Source organism: Patella vulgata, chromosome 1 (genome assembly GCF_932274485.2).
Source record: "Patella vulgata chromosome 1, xgPatVulg1.2, whole genome shotgun sequence".
NCBI lineage: Eukaryota > Metazoa > Mollusca > Gastropoda > Patellidae > Patella > Patella vulgata.
Genome location: NC_065879.2, coordinates 9,984,688 through 10,005,886, shown reverse-complemented (window position 1 = coordinate 10,005,886; position 21,199 = coordinate 9,984,688). Strand labels below are relative to the sequence as shown.

Genomic DNA, 21,199 nt, shown 5'->3' with positions numbered 1-21,199 from the left:
GCGTTCCAATAGATGGTTCCAGTGCTAAGACATGCTACATGTATATCGGTAGATTGCTCTTGGTATACGTTCATGTAATATTACAGAAAACATATTTCTGTTTGCTTTAGCATATCAACATTTCTATTTCTTGAAAATTATGTTAACGAAAAGTTAACTTTCTTCTTGTCAATAGTAATACAGTTTTTAAGAAAACAAAAGGGTTCTCACGGGGAGAATTCTTATTTTCACCCAAATATGTAAGTATTTCAATTTTTTTTTGGACTTAAAATAGAAAGTTACTAATATATAAATTGATGTTATATTTAGATGACCGTGCTGTACGTAGAAGAGAAGATGTATATGATCCAGAATATCCCACAGGAGAAAGGGTAGGTACACTCGCAGATTATAATTCTCTTATATAGTGAGAGGGGTAGTCTCTGGATTAGGATTAGACGAAGAATGGCTACAAATACATTTATGATAGATTTATTATATATTTATGAACAGTAAAATTAGAGTTGCATAATTATAAAATGTATGATTTATTTTTACAGAACTCAAAAGTTCCAGTAGAGACTTGTTTTCAATTAGTCCTGCTATTATATTTTATTATTGAGGATTCTCGTGTGACAATAATTTCCATGTGTTTACATTATCTTTAATAAGTTATCCAATCTTTCAGATCACTGTTCAAAGAAATTCTTATGCTTTCACATATCAGTTATATTCTGTCAAGATCACGATCACAACTATAATAACTATAACTCTATCTCAAAGTTCAAATAAAACTAATCCTCTATTTTTGATTCAGGCTGCAATTTGAATAACGTGCCTATCTATATAAACAAATATTATGGTCTTTTCTACTTCAGACAAAACCGATTGTCATCTTAATTATGCTTTGATATTGTTCTCTATATTCATGTTATTGAAGATGTTTTCTTTTCTTTTTTTCCCACAATTGTTTTCTTCTCTTTCCCATTTTGTCTTTTTCTGTCACTTAAACTTCCAATTATCATTTTTGGACCATATCTCTTTAGTCGAACCTAGAGTTGGATATTCCATTATTCTGAATTAGACTTTTGTCTTGGGGTTGTTCAAAAGTGGTTGGGGATTTCCAAGAGAAAGGGTGTCTTACGGGTGACATATCTGCTTAACGAAACCCAATTAGTACTTCTATATTCTAAGCATACCTTGAGCTCTTAGATCTTTCCCCAAATTTTTAATATTCAGTAGCCATGTTCCATGTATTTCTCAAGTTTCTACTCAATTCTTCACCTTTTTCTCACCCATTTCTTTCTTTTATTCGTCACGTTAATCTTAAACCATTTTGATTTTGCACAAATTCTCCACAATTGAATATTTGTTATCGATTTAATAAAATATTTGGGGGGGGTTTTAACGCTTTTTATGAAACTCATTTCATTGAATTACAGCCAAAAGAATTTGATAAAAATCTGTTTTCATTGGTAATTTATTAAAATGCATATTTATGAAGCTAATGAAATAGCAGTTAAATTAATGTGGGGTGTATTTAGTCTGTTTTAATTTTTGTTTTCTTCAGTTTTGTTTTTAGGATGAATCAGACATATTTGGTCACTTGTTCTCTTTTATTATCTCTCTGTACTTTTTTATTTCTAATTGTTCTTCTTTCATATTTTGTTGTTTCCTATATATGTATCAATCTGATTGAAATACAGATCTATTTTTCGTTTCGTTTTTATACGGCCACATGGAAATACAGATGTATATTGCCGTCGCCTCCGTTCGTTCGTTGTCCACAATTTCTTGTGAACGTTCAAAAGTCAAAAGTTATCATCCAATTGTTTTAAAATTGATATAATGTTGTTTACATTAGTGAGATGAAGAATCCTATTTAATTTCACTTTGTTGCACCTTGTGAATGCAGTAAATCAAAAGTTATCTGCTGATCTGTATGACATTTACATGTATATAAATCATTTAGATAAGTAAAAAGAAAAATCCTATTTAATTTCTCGATTCCCCAGTTGTATGTGACAAGGAGTAGGGTCGCCTGTCCAACTCCGTGGGTTTTCTCCGGGTCCTCTGGTTTCCTCCCACTGCTAAAGAACCCTACGCGCAAGCGAATTATTGAAATAAAATTAAATCATTTTAGTCCCGAAATGACCTAGTTTGTGTCGAGTGGATGTTAAACCCCATTTCTCTCTCTCTCTCTCTATTTAATTTCAGCAATTTCCGTTAATTACATCTAGAGTTATGGCCCTTGTTTCACTTGATTGAACCTTGTAAATGTTCTAAAGTCTTAAAGCCATAAGTTATCATCCATGAGCATTCCAATGACAAAAGTTAGCATCTGATCAGTATGAAATTTATATGCATTATTTAAATTAGTAAAACAAAAAAGCTGGTCCAATTTCAAAATTTTCTGTAAATTACTTCCAGAGTTAAGGCCCTTGTTTCAGTTTGTAAATCTTGTAAACCTTCAAACAACAAAAATTATAATCCAATCTTGTCGACTGCTCGGACGATTTAGCTGCTGTAGACGTATGTTTCGTTGTCTGGCAACCTATCTTTTTATACTTTCGATGACCTATACTACATGAGGATCTGACCGGTTTTAGTGTAAGGTTGTGTCAAAGGTCATACAATCGACTTTTGACCTTATGATATCAGATTGTTTCATTGGCTAATCCCTCGCATCATCCAGAATGCAGCTTATGTAAGAACTTTTCCAGATCCTTGTGTAGTAAAGATAAGTAAAACAAAACGAAATAGGATCTGTGTTTTAATCAGATTTTATATATATTTGAATTTACAACATTTCGCTTAAATTATCATATAAGTCTATCTTAAATATATATTGTTCCAGCCGGAGGGGCGAGATCAAACCCGCACTAGATATTTCTGCCATGCCTGTGACGAAGAATGTTTTACTGAAATGGTAAATTCCTCTTTCTTTTCTGGATTCACTTTAATTGTTTGAAAGAAACCGGAAGAGTTTTTTTTTTATTCTACCAGGCAAGCCTAAGTCTCTAGGCTCGACATATTCTTTAATCTAGGAGCTTTTTTTTTCTAACAGTTAACTTGTTGCTCCAGTGTCCTTGTTTCAGTATTATTTATATAGATCCTACCCTCCCTCAGTTTTGTGTTACAGGTCTGTTTATACGTTTACGTGTAGGCAGTTTTGTATAAAGAAAGTTATATGAACCTTGGCAGTGGTATGTTTAAGCTCTGACTAACCATCTCTCAGTTATTAAAGGGTTGTTCAATTTATTGTTTAGAAAGCATTTTCCCTGGCGTTCATATATTCACCCAATATTTAGATAAGAGCATGCCTGTATGATTATATATATATAAATATATGCCCCGATCGACCTAAATATATATTTATAACCCATAGCAGATTTTATAGTTCTAAATGATACATGTAATTTGCATTTCATATCCCAAGTAAGCTTTGTTATTTAGACTCCTATTTTTGACCAGGAACGGAGCAATGCTCTTCGAATGCGATCAATATGTAACTTGGCATGCTTGTTCCTTGGACAATTGCTCATCGAGTGCGTGATTTGAACTTTTGATAGGACGTCACAATTCCAAGATGGCCGTACGATATCTGGCTTGGTTCCTGGTCCATATTAGTATCCTCTTGTACTTGTTTGTCAAATGTTAGGTTTTGTCATTGTGTAGTCTTGTTCATCCACATTGGTTTGTGTTTAATACACAATTTTAATAGGACTGATATGAACAAGACTATCATATGGTTGGCTTTATTATCCAGTTATAGTTGCTGTTAGACAGAATGTAATCAAAGCACTATGATTTACATGAATGGCTTTGTATGAAAACTATAGAATATTGGAGAAATTAGCATAGTAATCAAAGGCAAAGGTGGCAGAACTGTAAAAAAAAAATAAAGAAATGATACCTCGATTACAACATGAATTTTATTGTCTCCATTTTAGATTATATTCTTAATTTTAGTACATGTTTCAAGATATCAATAAGAAAATATAGACAATTTCCCCACTATATTTCCCTGTTAATAATTTGGAAACCGGTAGAAAACTTGGTTTCTCTCACCACTGCCTTTGAAACATGATATATGCATAGTTAAGTTACAAATATTAGTATTTAATGTGTTTTGAAGATATATTGTCCATTATTCTGGATCTCAAAATAAATAATTTTATATACAGGCATTATAATACATGTTAAAGTCAGATTACCATTCCCAAATATAAATAGAGAATCTCCTACTCGTCTCTTTTGATATCAAAGAATATCGACACAAGTCGATAAAGTAAAAAAATAAGGAGGCGTTGTCCAGTTTTTTTTAGGTTTTTTTTCTACTTTGACGTGTGTTAATATCTTCTTGCGTCAAAATAGACAAGTAGGAGATGGGTGATAAAGTATGTTAATATCAACCTGTTAGAGTAGGACTCTACTTTCACTTTATATAACTGTATCCACAGGGTTTTAGTAAGCATCTGCATTCTCGTCGTCATGAAGATAGAGTTAGAGGAGTTGGAGAAGTTGCTAAGAACAGCCTCGATAGAAATAAAGCTCAACAACATCTTCGTAATATTGAAGGGTATTTATTTATTCCAAATCACTTTGATTCTTTATTTACAGATGGGGGTGGGGGGGGTAGCCGAATGGTTAGCACGTGCCTGCTGTATCATAAAGCCTGTCATTGAGTCAACTGGCGGGGTTTTGATTCCCCGGGTGTACGTGACAAGGAGTAGGGTCGCCAGTCCAACCTCGTGGGTTTTCTCCGGTTCCTCCGGTTTCTTTCCACTGCTAAAGATCCCTATGCGCAAGTGAATTATGTAAATAAAATTAAACCATATGTTAGTCCCGAAATGACCTAGTTTGTGTCGAGTGGACGTTAAACCCCATTTCTCTCTCTCTCCAAATCACTTTGATCCTTTATTTACAGATGAGAGTGGGGGGGTTGAATGGCCGAATTGTTAGCACGTGCGCGCTGTATCATAAGGCCTGTCGTTGAGTCAACTGGCGTGGTTTCGTGACAAGGAGTAGGTTCGCCTGTCCGACCTCATGGGTTTTCCCTGTGTCCTCTGGTTTCCTCCCATTGATAAAGACCCCTACATCCAAACAAATTATTGAAATATGTTAATCCCACTATGTGTACAAAGTAGAATTTTGGGATATAGAGATTCTTATTGAGTGATCTATGGTTAATGTTTATGCCTTCCACTCAGATAATAGTTTGAGGAATCAGTTTTGTGTGAAGAAAAAAAAAGAAGGGGGGCATTATGGCTACAAGACAAAATTTCTGTGTTTTTTTATATAAATACATAATTTTTCTGTTTTTAGACAAGATTTTTGTCGTATCTGTGACGAAACTTTAAGGATACCTTTTGAACACCACAAGAGAACTACTATTCATAAGGTATGTTCATCATTTAATTTACTCATTTGTCCAAATCAAGACTCATTTTTGACCACCTGGCATTTGATATGACTGCCAGAAAAATTTATCTGTTGATCAATTAAGTAAATTGAAAATAAGATATAATTTACTTGTGTACAAATATTTGTGCCTTTGAAAAGGAAAAAATTTAAATGTCATAAATAATCCTTCACATTCAACTTTTCGTAGATATAGGGGTTTCAGCTTTACATTGAAGAGCATCAAAGATTGAAGATTTAGATAAGACATTAATGTTAGATATTTTTATTTGTAGAAACGATTTCAACAAACTAATATGGGTTGTGGTTGGTGTAACGTTCGAGGTTTTAACAACTTCAGAGAAGTACTGAAACATAGAGACACCAAAAAACATATTGAGGTAGGAAATTAAGTCAAGTCTTTGAAATTGTTCTTGTGAAAATTTGCATCATGAGGTTATGTGGGCTAGAAAGTTATTGTTACATTTTCTACTCTTATTGAATAGGGAGCCATGGTGGCTAAGTGGGTAACACGCTGGCTCACTAGCCTGGAGGTTGTGTGTTTGATCCCTGCATTGGTCGAGAAAGTTCATCGTGATTTTCCAACATGGTTTTCCCTTGTCCGTGGTGCAGGACAGAGGGCCTGACAACTACAGCTGTCTAGTCGTCCAGATGGGACGAAAAACCAAGGCCCCATGTATTCATTGGTGTGCATGTAAAAGATCACTTGGCAGTTGGAATTCGATATAAGAAAAGGCCATAGTGCCACTGCCCGGGCAAAATTTCCCTCCTAGCACACTGTAAGGTGTATGCCCGTCTTCATTAGCCCAGTCGCAGCAGAACAGTATGATGTTAAACCCCATTTCATTTCGTATCGAGTAGCCACCTTTATCCAGCCCCTTAATGAAAAATGGAAGGTGTGCGCTCTTAAAATTAACAGTGTTACATGATCCCTAGATATTGTTTAGACGAATATTTCTTGTGAAAATGTGTATAAGGATGTAATTGTAGCTTTTTGTTGTGTACCACCTAGTAATAGAAATTTAAGTGCTGCATTTTTCACTCTCCTTCAAGTAGTCACTTTTATCCAGTGACTTAGAAGGAATGAAAAATTGAAGGTGCAGACTCCTAAAAGAGTTACTTTACCTATTGAAACTTTTTAAGCAATGATTTCCAAATAACTAAATGTTTTATGCAAAATCTTAAAGACAAGGTAAATGGGTTATTTGAAATTTAATCCATTTCTTAGTAAATACTGAAACTGTTTCTAGTGGGTTACCCACATTTCCATGCACCTCACGCCAAAAACTCACCCTAACAGACCGTTTCATTGGCTAATCCCTCACATCATCCAGAACGGGGGTTATATAACAACTCTTCCAGTTCCTAGTGTAGTAAAGACAAGTAAAACAAAATTTTGAACTATAAAAAACAAAACAAAACAGGATCTGTGTTTTAATCAGATTGTTGAAAATTTGATTGTGTATTTTAGAATGAAAAGAAAATGAAAGGGAAAGATAGTACAACTAGTAGTAGCAGTAGCCGTCGAGATAGCCGTAAAAACGATAAAGATGATGATGATGTTGTTATTATTGGTGAAAAGAAAGCAGACAAAAAATCTGATACTAGAAGGGTAATATATTGTTATCAAATATGGCTTTGATGGATTATAACTTATCGTTATGAGTGAAATACATTTATTAAAATAATACATGATTCAATTAAAGCTTATTTACTGCTTAAACAGGTCTACATGGTTTGATTTTATTGGTCTTCATTAGCCCAGTCGAAGCAGAACAGTAGGACGTTAAATCCCATTTCATCTCATTTGTATTGTATTGTTGGGTATATTTTATGTGTAGGATTGTTGATCAGCATGTATAATGTGTTGGTTTTTATTTTTAAAAACAAAACTATTACAGAAATCAAATGGAAGTTCACGTCCATCTAGTAAACCTGCAACAAAAAAAGTGGAGGAGAAACCTAAAGAGGATCCAAATGTGTTTAATGTCAAAGACTTGGAGGAAGCTGAAAAAATAGAATTTGATGCAGAGAGAGCCATTGGTAAATATTAATACAATAAAATTTATTCAAAAAGCATCTCCTAGTAAATTCCTGATTTTCTTAAGACCATTATTCTTCTTTAAAATATGTTTTTTTAGTTTTGAAATTACCTTCATATTCCAACACTTTGAGTGGCGGTTGGTTGACCAGATGGTCTAATGCATGCACTTTAGATCGTGGTGGTCTGTCATGGAGTCAAGTGGCATAGTTTTCGGTTTCACAATTGAAAAGGTGTAGAGTCGCCTGCCTAACCTTATGGGTTTTCTCTGGGTCCTCCGGTTTCCTCCCAACGCTAAAGACCATTATGTGCTAGCAAATTATTGAAATAAAATTGTTTTATGTGTTAGTCCCAAAGCAAACAAGTTTGTATTAAACCCCATTTCTCTCTATAAAATAATTAAAAAAAATTTAATCTATCATATCTTTTGCAAAGCTCTTTAATCCATTCCAGAACAGTCTAATTATTTTCCTATTATTTTTGTTTCAGGTCAGAACCTTGTCGTACCAGTTACAGGTTTCTTCTGTAAATTATGTCATAAATTCTACAACAACGAAGAAGCTGCTAAAGTCGGACATTGTAAAACTCAAATACACTTTGATAAATACAAGGTATGCTAGTTTTTGTTTAGCAAATTTTATGAATCTAGCTTTTATTTGGATCCAACTAGTTACATGTTACTCTGATATTCTGACGAAGTAAAATTTAAAATCTACACAGTCAATAGCTTGCGCTAAAGTTGATAATTAGTTGACTACTTTCAATGGATGGCAAAATTCCCAATTTTAAGTTATCTACACTGCTAACACAATAAACTTATGGGTCATTGGATGCCCGAATTGTTAGCATGTGTGCGCATGGTTTCGATTCCCCAGTTGTACAAGACAAGGATTAAGGTCGCCTGTCCAACCTCAAGGGTTTTCTCCAGGTCCTCCGGTTTCCTCCCACTGCTAAAGACCCATATTCGCAAGCAAATTATTAAAATAAAAATGAACCATATGTTAGTCCCGAAATGACCACACACAATTAATTACACAAAACAAATATACGGACAATACGCAGAAATCACAAACAAACGTACATATCAGATTAAGTAAATGGATCCGGGGGCTAGCCGTAAGTGCTCTACATTCTTGGGCCTGTAGTGATACAGACTTCACTCAAAAAAACAATAAGAATATATCCCCAAAACATTGTGTAATACTAGTACGAGTTATGATCTGCTATATGCCACATGAAATATGAATGTAAGCATATCGAAGGGAAAAAAATTACCTATACAAACAACCATATCCGTGAAATGTATAAGTCAGGTAGCCTATAACTAAATGGTCTGTGTTATAGTGAGAAACATTTTAAGTATTCAAAAGAATTGAGGTGTATTGACTACAAAGTTAGGGCATATTTCCTATTTACCACCACTACCACGACCACCACCCCAAAAAAAAAAAAAATACTGACTACAAAGAAGGCAGGTCCCAGGTTGATACCTCTGTTGATTTAACACCACAAAAAAAAAAAAAATACTGACTACAAAGAAGGCAGGTCCCAGGTTGATACCCCTGTTGATTTAACACCACAAAAAAAAAAAAAAAAATACTGACTACAATGAAGGCAGGTTCCAGGTTGATACCTTTGTTGGCTGAGAAAGTTCCTCTGGATTTTCTGTTATGGTTTCCCTGTGTCCTGGCAAGGTCCCGTGTACACATTAGCATGCACATATAAAAAAAGCATTGACTATTAGTATTGAAAATAATAGTTGTCAGATAACCAAAATATTTTTTGTATGACAATGTAATAATTAAAGAAATATTTGTTTTCCCAGGCTACCATGATTGCTAAGTTTAAGAAGAAGGCAGAATCTGAGGCAAAAGTTAAGGAAGAAGCTGCTAAGAAAGCAGCTGAAAAAAAGGAGGCTGAGGAGGCGAAGAAAACAGAGTCCAAGGCAACTGAAGATTCAGAGAAGGTAGATGTCAAGAAAGAAAATGGAGGAGACATTACGGAAGCTGTTCAAAATGAAGCAGAATCTAACGAAGCCCAGGAATTAGGACAAAATACCTCCCTAGAGGAACCAGAAAACATTGACTTGTCATCTGCTGATCCTGTTTATTTGGGTTATGATGAAGATAAACAAGCTGATGAACAAACTGATGATGTTCAGCAACTGGCTGAAGATGAAGAAGAAAACAATAACCAAGATGATACAATGGAAGCTGACGAATCTTCTATTCTTGATGCTGAGGGTGAAAATGAAGAAGGAACAGAAGTAGAAGAAGAGGCTGAAGCAGAAAAAGAGAGCACAGAGGCAACACCAACCGCAAAGAGTCCACGAGGTCGAGTTCGAACTGGTAAATCACGCGGAGGAAAGGCTAAGCGAGGCAAAAAATAAATTCTCCATATATTTGAAAGATAATCATTTTAAGCACATTGTATTTAATTCCATCTTTTATTCATATCTTTATGAGTCGGTCATATTATTCACATACTGTAGTGTTCAGTGTTGAATTAAATTCTAATGGTGAAGATTATTCATGTTACATTTGTAAATATTGGGAGGTAGATGTATGTAGAGTTCTTTTCCAAAATCAGATAAATGCAAGGTCAGTTTTTTATGAAAAAAAACAGGCAGTTTCCTTTTTATCAAGCGAAATTCACATGATTTTTAATTGTGGTCTGAAACCGCCTGCTTAAATAACGATGAGAGTTATGCCCCTTTATTTTTGGTAAACATATCCGACAAGAAAAATTTTGAATCGCAACACTTAGTGAATCAGTTACACAGTTGCATTCAGGGGGCCAACCCCTTGATTGTATGCCCTCATGACTCAAGTATAGGGTCTAATACTTAGAAATGTAAGAAACCATGAAATGTTAAATGTGAAAACGGATGAATACATAAATTAAATTGGGCAGCTTGTACAACGAACTAAGTTAACAGCGATTATTTCATATTTAATTTCACTCTCTTGATTGAATGTACCCCTTAAAATTGATGCCCCCTCTGTTCCAGGGGCTAAGTAAGAGGGATGCATTGAAACGCTTTGCATTATGGTTTTGAGTTTTTGTGCCCCCTCACAAATGGCAAAAAGTCATGCGGTTTCAATGTAGTTTTCAACATTATAATCATAATCATAATGCTCAACCAGTGTCAAACATATACCATGGGTCAGATACGATACAAATTGACTCTTAACATGTTCCACACGCCCAATATTACCCCCTCCCCCGCACACAAATATAAATATTGTTTTTTGGGGGCCCGGACGGGATCTTGTTCCTCATGCAAAATCATGGGTCACCTGCTCTGTTACCCTTCTCTGTACATCACTGTATTCATTGAATTTAAAACCATATCATATTCTTTAGAGAGAAGAAAAGAAAAACTTGAATCCCGTTAGTTATATTTTGGAAAAGACATCTTCATTTACTATTAGAGGTCTATATCATGTTGGTAAACAGATAGTCGCTATCATCCAGAAAAGATATCTTCATTTGCTATTATAAAATCGGTTTCAGTGGTTCTGAACCTTTTGTTGCCAACGGCACACATTGGAATACATGAAAAAATAACGACACATAGATTGACTCAAACTAAATAAAGAAAAATACAGCTATGAACTTAGCAGTAGACACCAATGAATACTCAATTGGGATCACATGTTTTTTTTTGCATTTTCTTAGAGTGCCGTTCAAAATTTCGCGGCACACCTGGTTGAGAATCACTGGTCTATATCATATTGGTAAACAGACTGTTGTAAATATTGGTATTCGCATGCAAGCGTACTTAATCAAAATTGTCAGTTTAAAAAAATGGAGACAGATAAATGATATCAAATTTTTTATTATTTCTAGTATGGTACAAAAAGTATTGTAATGCTTCGTTACATTTCTTATGTTATTTAAAAATAGCAGTCTTATAGAAAAAATGTAATTTGGTTTCCATGAAAAAATTAAAATAGTATATATTAAAAATGTATTCACTTGTTTTCTGTAAAAGTTGATTTAGGTGTGTTCAATCAGGATGATTTAAAAATAGTTAACTTTTTGTGCAAAGTCTTTATACAATAAAGGGGGATTGGATGGGCTAATGTGTGCGTGTTGTATCATAAGATCTGTCATTGAGTCAACTGGCATGGTTTCAATTTCCTGGTTGTACGTGACAAAGAGTAGGGTCGCCTGTCCAACCACATGGATTTTCTCTGGCTGCCCCCATTGCTAAAGACCCCTACGCGCAAGCGAATTATTAAAATAAAATTAAACCATATGTTAGTCCCGAAATGACCTAGGTTAAACCCCTCTCTCTCCTGCAGTAAACCTGTTAATAATCCAGTTGTAAATAATAATTGCTTGCAAGTCTTGCCAAACAATTTCTAGTCTTTATTTACTTTGCTGTCCATAAGCAGTTTTGGAGTCTGGACAACGGGGTCCTTACACCCAACAAGAAGAGACTTTCATATAAAATATATAGTAACTTATTTAGTGGATTTGAATACATTTTGTGATGGATAACTCAACCTAAAAATAGAACACTGTATGACAAGGAGTGCTATCTAGTTGTTCAGATGTGACAAAAAAAAACACAAGGTACTGCGTACACATTGGCGCACACGTAAATGATCCTTGGCAGATGAAATTCAATATAAGGCAAAATTTATCTCATAGCACATTGTAGTCAGATTGATGCCTAGAAGTAGGTTTAAAACACCCAGTACATTTCAGATAGGGTGTGTAAACCCAGCCACTGAAATTGCAGGCAATGGACATCATTGCCAATTGGGGAGAATTATTAAAACAACAATTTATTACTGGTCCGAGTAGTCATATTAAAACAAACACAATTCATTAAAACAAGCACAATTATTTATCTATTAAAACGCTTGGTCCGAGTGGTCTTTTTTCAGTTTTTTTTTGGCCCGAGTGTTCATGGAACCGATGAAATTGGGCTTGGATCTGTTGAGATAATAAATACAAGGTTGTTTACATAGCTTTCAAGGTGAGCTATTAAGTTTAAATCTTGGAGATTAGATAATAGGAAATTATGAATCGGTCTTGTTATAATTGTCTTACTTTTAACTTTTAAAAGAAAACGCGAAGAATTTTGGGCTGTTCTGATTGGTACTAAAGTTTGGTTGTTAAATTGGAGTTTTGTCCCTTACACCATATAATTGATAGAAAAGGGGGAATTAACTCTAAAATTAACTCTCTAGGCCGCGAAAGCGTTTTTGGTATGATCGATGTAAACACGTTATGAACATGATGTTTTTATTATCAGAACTTAACTGTTATTTGAACAGAATGTCATGAAGATATTGTATGCTGCTAGAATGGAATACACTCCTGAAATTGCTGTTTTGCAGGCATCATTTGAGTTTGCTGAAAAAAAGGTGAGAAGACATAGAAAAAAAAGTCAAACACATCATAGATAATACGGTATTATCTATGAACACATACACTAAAACAGAATTTTATTTCTGACTCAGTTTGAGTTACTCACCCAGCCAGACACAACTAACAATCATACAATTACAAAACGGGCAATTCAGAAAGACAACTGCACTGTTTGTCAGTTTATAAAATTTAAAGACGATTTTCTTTCAACAATTTGCAATTTACTTGTTTTGATTTGCATCAATACTCCCCACAAAATGTCCGGATCCTCCGGTTTCCTCCCACTGCTAAAAGACCCCTAAGCGCAAGCGAATTATGTAAATAAAATTAAACCATATGTTAGTCCCGAAATGACCTAGTTTGTGTCGAGTGGATGTTAAACCCCATTTCTCTCTCTCTCTCCCCCAAAAATGAAATGGGGTCAAGTGACTTAGTAAGTAAGGCAGTGGGTTGCTAGCCTGGAGGTAGCTGGTTAGCTCTCGGTGTTGGCCGTGAAAGTTCATCAGGATTTTCAGGCGTGGTTTCTCCTGTATCAGTGGTTCAGGACGGAGGGCCTGACAAGGACAGTTGTCTAGTCGTTTGGATGGGACGAAAAAACTGTTTACGTATGAGTTTACAAGTATGTTAAGTACATGCATATTTAAATTTAAATAACATGCATTTCGGTATAAAGGTCTGTTAAAAGGGGTTCCTACAGTACACAGATCTAAAAATGAAGGGTAGTATTAAATGTAAATCCATCAATGGGGAATGGGTATGCAAGACTAAGAGGTTTGGGGATTCTATTAATTCTTTGAAAAGATATTGTCATTTATTTCTTTATTTTTCCAGAGATATTTCTATCTCCAGTTTAGCATTTGCTATTAAGAAGATTTCATATTTATTTATATTTAGTGTTCCATTTCGTAATTTAGTCTGATGTATATAAAACTTAGTTAAAATAATTACATGATTAATAAAGATCCATTCAGTGTTTTTTATAGAATAGGGTTTGTTAGTGAGACCAAGATGCTTGACATTTGTTGTTATATTGATCTTTAGAAAAATTGATTCATATTATTTTTGAGAAAGGGCTTAACACAAAGAGATGTTCCACAGTTTCTATGTTAGACTCGCAGAAGGTACGTAGTGTGTTATTTACTTTTTTAATTTTAATTCATTCATTCTATTTTTATTTTACAGATTGGTTGTAAATTATCTACATTGCAGAAAATTAATGTTGTGAAGTTAATCGAAATAATAGATGAAGCTATAAAAGATATATTAAAAGGCCTTGAGGAAGATCTCTCAAAATTTGATCAAAAATGGTGGAACTCAAAGTTACATAGCATCTTTCTTTACAAAGCTTTACAGAATGAGGCAAACGAACCTGGTTGTCAAAGACAAACAGCGTTATATAAATTATGTCATCTATTACCTAATATAAGTTTTGCTGTTTATTTTGAAGCCGTGAAAACTTTTGATTGGTTTCAATTCTTCATTGAAGTAAGTAACTGACTCCTTTCAATCAAAGGGGGTTGGATGGCGAATGGTTAACGCATGCGCACTGTTTCATAAGGTCTGTCATTCAGTTAACTAGCATGGTTTTGATTCCCCAGTTGTATGTGACAAGGAGTAGGGTCGTCTGTCCAACCTCATGCATTTTCTCTGGGTCCTCCAGTTACCTTCCATTACTAAAGACCCCTATGCAAGCGATTTATTGAAATAAAATTGAACCATATGTTAGTCCTGAAATTACCTAATTTGTGTCAAGTGGACGTTAAACCCCATCTTTCTCTCTCCCTTTCGATCTGGGGGATGTATGGCCGAATGGTTAGCGCGTGCGCACTGTTTCATAAGGTCTGTCATTGAGTTAACTGGCATGGTTTTGATTCCCCAGTTGTATTTGACAAGGGGTAGGGTCGTCTGTTCAACCTTGTGCGTTTTCTCTGGGTCCTCCAGTTTCCTTCCATTACTGAAGACCCCTATGGGCAAGCGAATTATTGAAATAAAATTTAACCATGTGTTAGTCCTGAAATGACCTAGTTTCTGTCGAGTGGACCTTAAAACCTCTCTCTCTCTCTCTCTAGCTATTTCTATTTGATAGCACAATACATCCTTAATCACACATTAGATAGTTCAGCTGTGACACTGGTGAAATCCATTACTGTGTGTTATGCTGTTAATGGAAATAATGCCTCTCTCTCTCTTTCTCTCTCTCTCACCATTTAATCAATGTTCATGATTTTATTTTTTACAAAGTATAGACAAGTGTTTATGCCTTTTCATTTAATCAGATTCTAGGTAGGTGTGCTTTCAAATTTTATTAGAAAATAAAAATTCAGATGTACAAAATTCATAAAATTTGTTCAATGATTAATATGTTTCATTGTCTGTAATATGATGTTGTTTCTTAATTTTCAGATTCCAGATTTTCTTGGGGAAACAGAGAAAGACATTTTGTGTATGAAAGCCTTAAAACATGTCCAAGAAACACCTGTCAATCACATGGATCTTCAGCTAGCTTCATCTGTGATTGGTCAATTCATTTTACTATGGCTAAAAAAGACACCATTCATTCATTCATGGAAATCAACAATAGGAGATACTAATCAAACACAACATTCGGAAGAAATGAAATTTAATGAATTTTTATCTGTATTATTAGATTATGTGTCCTCACATGGTGATCAAATCAAAAAAATGGATTTGAAAATATTAAAACAATCTATGTACCGAGTTTTAACAGTACCAATATTGACTACAGACCCACAGCTAATTTTCGATGAAATCAGCCTTGATTTATTAGACTTACACAAACCTCGAAATAGATCGCTCTTTGCCCCATATATTCAAGATCGTTCTACATGTATAACTTCCGAGAAAAATACGTTTATTGAAGTGAATAATTTTCCCTGTTTGTCTTGGTTGAATTGTGTTAACTTACTTTTAAATACTTTAAATGATGTAGACGGCGTGTTAAATGATCCATCCATTGTTGTGGGGGATTTCAGCATTCCCACAAAGATCATAGCAGCCAACCTTTTATCTATTCAAGATCAGATATGTGGTAATATGCCTGAAAATTTGCTACAACACAAGGATAATATATTTAATTTTATTGAAAAGCTGTTCAATGAACAAAAACTAGCCAGTGAAATCATTGGGAAGCACGAAGAGGAAATGTCAACACAATCGTGTATTAAAAGAATCAAGATGAAACGGCCTGGATTTGAAGGTTAGAAAAGTATTATAGTCTATAATTCTTATTTTCAAGAATATGACAAATTGAGAATTTGTCAACATTCGACATGCTCTGCAAACAATTTTAAACAGGATATGGTGAAAACAAGCCAGAGTCACCTGTAATCCTTGCTAAAATATTTTATTATTAAATCAGATTATGGGGCTTGGATGGCCGAATGGTTACCGAGTGCACATTGTATCATAAGATCTGTCATTGAGTCAACTGGCGTGGTTTCGATTCCCCGGTTGTACGTGACAAAGAGTAGGGCAGTTCAACCCTGTGGTCATGGGTTTTCTCCACGTCCACTGGTTTCCTCCTACTGCTAAAGACCCCTACATGCAAGCGAATTGTTGAAATAAAATTGAACCACATGTTAGTCCCAAAATGACATAGTTGGAGTCAAGTGGAGGTTAAACTCTCTATCCTTCTCTCTCTCTCACTAAATCAGATTAATATTAAGTGAGGAGATTACCTACCCTTGATATTTGTCCCCCGCCTTTCGAAGAAAGCAGGGGACTATTAAAATGGGTTCGTCCGTCTGTCTGTCCGTCTGTCTGTCCGTCACACTTTTTGGGACACAATAACTCTCTTCCTAATTGAGCTAGAATGTTCAAACTTGGTGTATGTGTTTATTAGGTCAATGCCTTGATGGAGTTCGAAGATGAGCATTTTCCGCTTAGGGTAAGCAGAGATAAGCAATTTGATTGGTTGATGCTTTGGGACACGATAACTTTTAATTGAGCTAGAATGTTCAAACTTGGTGTATGTGTTTATTAGGTCAATGCCTTGATGGAGTTCGAAGATGAGCATTTTCCGCTTAGGGTAAGCAGAGATAAGCAATTTGATTGGTTGATACTTTGGGGCACGATAACTCTCTGCCTAATTGAGCTAGAATGTTCAAACTTGGTGTATGTGTTGATTAGGTCAATGCCTTGATGGAGTTCGAAGATGAGCATTTTCCGCTTAGGGTAAGCAGAGATAAGCAATTTGATTGGTTGATGCTTTGGGACACGATAACTTTAGTTCTAATTAAGTGAGATTGATGAAACTTGGTGTATAGTTTCATTACATCAATACCTTGACTAAGTTCAATCATGAGCATTTTCTACTCAGGCTAAGCAGAGCGATAAGCAATTTGATTGGTCGAGACATTGGAACACAATAATTCACATTCTAATTGATGTAGAATGTTCAAACTTGGTGTAGGCTTTCATTAGGTGAATGCCTTGATGGAGTTCAATGATGAACATTGTATGCTTACGGTAAGCAGAGATAAGCAATCTGATTGGTTGATGCTTTGGGGCATGATAACTTTGAGAGAGATGAAACTCCGAATATAGATTCATTATATCATTACCTTGACTAAGTTCGATGGTGAAAATTTTCTGCTAAGGCTAAGGAGCAATAAGCAATTTAATTGATTGGTCAAGACTTTGGAACATAATAACTCTGCTTTTAATTGAGGTAGAATGTTTAAACTTGATGTAGATGTTCATTAGGTGAATGTCTTGACTAAGTTCAATGATTAACATTTCGAGCTGAAGCCAAGCAGAGCTTATCAGTTTCATAATCTTGATTCTATTTGATAGACAGTGATGAAACTTAGTCTATAGTTTAACTGTTCGATACTTTTGAAAAAAATAAATGTTCTTTTAATTAATACGTGTCATCTAATTATTTTGCTATTTCGGCGGGGGACATCAGCCTCACTGTTGGCTTGTTTGATTTGATTTTCGTAATTAGATATTAAATAATAGATTTCATTACTGGTACAAATAGTATATGAATAGAGCAGTAGCACAAACATTCATAATAATTATCAATATTATGTTAATTCCCCCAAAACACTGTTTACATGTACATACGGTATTGGGTGTTAATGAAAGAGATTATCAGCATACACTTCCTTATGCACAGCACCCTGTGATATAAGGTTTGATTTAGTGTACAATGCTGGATTATAGTGATATACTAGTGAAAAACACATGTTTTATTTCAGCTGATATAGAGAAAATATTGAGTAATTCTGATCTTCAGGTCTGGTTGAATGAGGGGTAAGTGTTCTTAATTGACCTTATAGCAAGTTTTATGATGGGGATCCACAGAGACTCAGTGAGTAAGACACTGGCTCACTAATCAGGAGGTCTCAGGATCGCCTCCGGGAGAAAGTTCCTCAGGATTTTCCTGGATGTAGGATTGGCGGGCATTTAGGAATAAAAAAACCTTGGCAGTTGGAATTAAAAAAAAAAATTGTCTTGTCACACACTATATCGCGTATACTCATCTTCATTAACCCAGTCGGTGCATAAAAGTAGGATGTTAAACCTCATTTGTTTTCATTTATTTGGATTCTTTAAATTAGATATTAAACATGCATTATGCAAGAGCTAAATCTGTCTATTGCAGGTCTTTCTGCAGGCCTGAAATGTTAATTAGACATTAATTAACTTATCTAGGCCATAATCAACTCTAGATGCCATCGTTAGCCTGCGATATTTACTGGATCTGAATAGATTTTGTGATGAATAGTTTAACGTAGAAATGGATATTCAAGACTTTATCATACCAACGTCAGTAATGACAACTGAGACTAGCTTAAAATTTAATGGCTCATATCCTTGATTCAGAGTGAAGCACTTTGACGGAAATTTTCAGCATATTTCGTTTTCATTATCTAATTTTTAACTATATAGCGAGAACTGTGAGCTCTTTATCTAATCTAACCTAATGCCCCTTTAATTAATTTATTAACATATCTTACATATTTGTTGTAAATCTTTATCTATATGTTTTACAAGTATTTATATATGTTTCGTATCTAATCTAACCTAATGCCCCTTTAATTAATTTATTAACATAACTTACATATTTGTTGTAAATCTTTATCTATATATTTTACAGGTATTAAGACATGTTTCGTATCTAATCTAACCTAATGCCCCTTTAATTAATTTATGAACATGACTTACATATTTGTTGTAAATCTTTATCTATATGTTTTACATGTATTTAGACATGTTTCGTATCTAATCTAACCTAATGCCCCTTTAATTAATTTATTAACATGACTTACATATTTGTTGTAAATGTTTATCTATATATTTTACAGGTATTTAGACATGTTTTGTAATAACTCCTGTTTATTGTATAAAGAAAGATATCTGTACAGGTTGTATAAAATTTACAGTGATTGGATCAAACAGAAACATAACAATGACATACAGGAAATACAGACTAAATTTTCTCAGGTAATGTCGACTATCTCTACGTATATTTGATATGTGTATTTGTTTATATACTCTATAAATACAGTGGATCTAGTTCAATAATCCTAATCTTTGGTCACATGGGGGATTGGATGGCCGAATGGTTAGCATGTGCACGCTGTATCATAAAGTCTGTCATTGAGTGAACTGGCATGGTTTCAATTCCATGTCTTGTACGTGACAAGGAGTAGGGTTGGGACAGATGTCTTGCTCCAGTACGGTATGCATAATCTTGAAGAATTTTGTAAGATAAATAGAAATTTTTTTGCCCTGTAGTTTTAGTTTGAATGGTTTTGTAATTAGAGAGAGAGAGAGAGAGAAATGGGGTTTAACGTCCACTTGACACAAACTAGGTCATTTCGGGACTAACATATGGTTTAATTTTTCTATTTCAATAATTCGCTTGCGCGTAGGGGTCTTTAGCAGTGGGAGGAAATTGGAGGACCCGGAGAAAACCCACTAGGTTGGACAGGCAACCCTACTCCTTGTCACGTACATCTGGGGAATCGAAACCCCGCCGTTGACTCAATGACAGACCGTATGATACAGTGCGCGTGTGCTAACCATTCGGCCATCCAACCCCCCTTTTGTAATTAGACTTGAGGAAGTAAATATATACATGTATCTGGAGAGAAAAAGAAATGGGGACTAACACATGGTTCAATAGTGGGAGGAAACCAGAGGACCTGGAGAAAACCCACAAGGTTGGACAGGCGACCCTAATCCTTGTCAAGTACAACCACTCCAGTTGACTTAATGAGAGACCTTATGATACAGCGCTAACCATTCGGTCATCCAACCCCATATCTTGAGATTGATATATGTTTGTAATTCTTGTATTTTTTTCAGTTGATCTGTTTGGTGTTTAGAAATCTACCTCTATTACTACAAGAAAAGTTTACATTACATGTATATTTACAATCAGAATGTACATCATCAGTATTATTATATATAGAGACTGATATAACATCTACCTTTAACAGGTTTACCAGTCAATCAACAAAACAGGTAGGATCTAATTAATATCACATCTTTATTTTATTCCTATATAAAGATTAATGACTGACTAAATTGATTAATTCATAATAAACACACTAACCTAATAGAACACAATTACTATTTTAATTAAAGCGATGTTTTGTTGAGGGTCCCCTCAAAGTAATCGAACAAATGATAATGAATATATTATACAGGAGGTTTGATTGAAAATGTTAAGAGGAACATTGTTTTAATTAAAATACTATTAATAAGTGTGTTCCATATTATGAAGATCAATTTTTAAATGCTACTCAAGGAATGAATTGATTAATTTATATATTTACAGATCTTACAAGAGGTTTCGTGTTTACTGTTGGTTGATTTACAATCTACCATGAAGAGACTGGTTGATACTGTTATATCTAATCCAGCACAAATAAACACTGTTCTACAGGTAACATAATGTCACAATATCAATCAAACCTAAATTTTTAAAATCAAACTTAAAGATGCATTCTGCAAGAGTTAAATCTGCCCATAGCAGGTCCTGATTCAACTCTCGGTGTCATCGCTAGCCTGGGATATTTACTGGATTAGAACCCGATCTGCTGCTGTTGATTAAATCAAAAAATGAATAATCGAGACTATGTTTTTTTTATCGTACCGACTTTAGTAATGATGATCGAGGCTAGTCCCAAAATTCAATCGCTAAATTCTTGGTTCAGAGTGGATCAATATGACTGAAATTTTCAGCAAATTGCCTTTACATTATCTAGTTTTTAACTATTATAGTGATAACTGCCAGCTCTTTATCTAATCTCTCATAATGTATCTTTAATGTATTATATTATGAATTTCAGTCATTTACCAGCTTTTTAAGAAAAAAAACAAAACAAA

At 34.6% G+C, this 21,199-nt stretch overlaps 2 protein-coding genes across 6 annotated transcripts in view; both read left to right on the top strand.

Annotated features, from left to right (window-relative positions):
- The window catches only part of LOC126822138 (glutamic acid-rich protein), a 30,058-nt gene extending 18,642 nt beyond the window's left edge, over nt 1-11,416 (top strand). For 2 of the 5 annotated variants that reach the window (XM_056098268.1, XM_050550920.2), the window contains 9 exons: nt 310-371; nt 2,837-2,908; nt 4,443-4,561; nt 5,308-5,383; nt 5,679-5,783; nt 6,875-7,015; nt 7,305-7,446; nt 7,934-8,055; nt 9,270-11,416. In XM_056098268.1, the coding sequence (XP_055954243.1) occupies nt 310-371; nt 2,837-2,908; nt 4,443-4,561; nt 5,308-5,383; nt 5,679-5,783; nt 6,875-7,015; nt 7,305-7,446; nt 7,934-8,055; nt 9,270-9,833 (1,403 nt within the window). In that variant the 3' untranslated portion in view covers nt 9,834-11,416. The remainder of the gene's footprint in view (nt 1-309; nt 372-2,836; nt 2,909-4,442; nt 4,562-5,307; nt 5,384-5,678; nt 5,784-6,874; nt 7,016-7,304; nt 7,447-7,933; nt 8,056-9,269) is intronic. The other 3 variants (XM_056098269.1, XM_050550921.2, XM_056098270.1) reach the window with 2 other exon arrangements.
- A 1,254-nt stretch (nt 11,417-12,670) lies between these two features.
- On the top strand, nt 12,671-18,749 carry LOC126822275 (uncharacterized). Its single transcript, XM_050551061.2, has 5 exons — nt 12,671-12,828; nt 14,015-14,317; nt 15,236-16,049; nt 18,058-18,112; nt 18,465-18,749. Exons 1-5 carry the CDS (start codon nt 12,745-12,747, stop codon nt 18,499-18,501), a joined length of 1,293 nt encoding a protein of 430 aa, XP_050407018.1. The 5' UTR covers nt 12,671-12,744; the 3' UTR covers nt 18,502-18,749.
- The last annotated feature ends 2,450 nt before the right edge of the window (nt 18,750-21,199 follow it).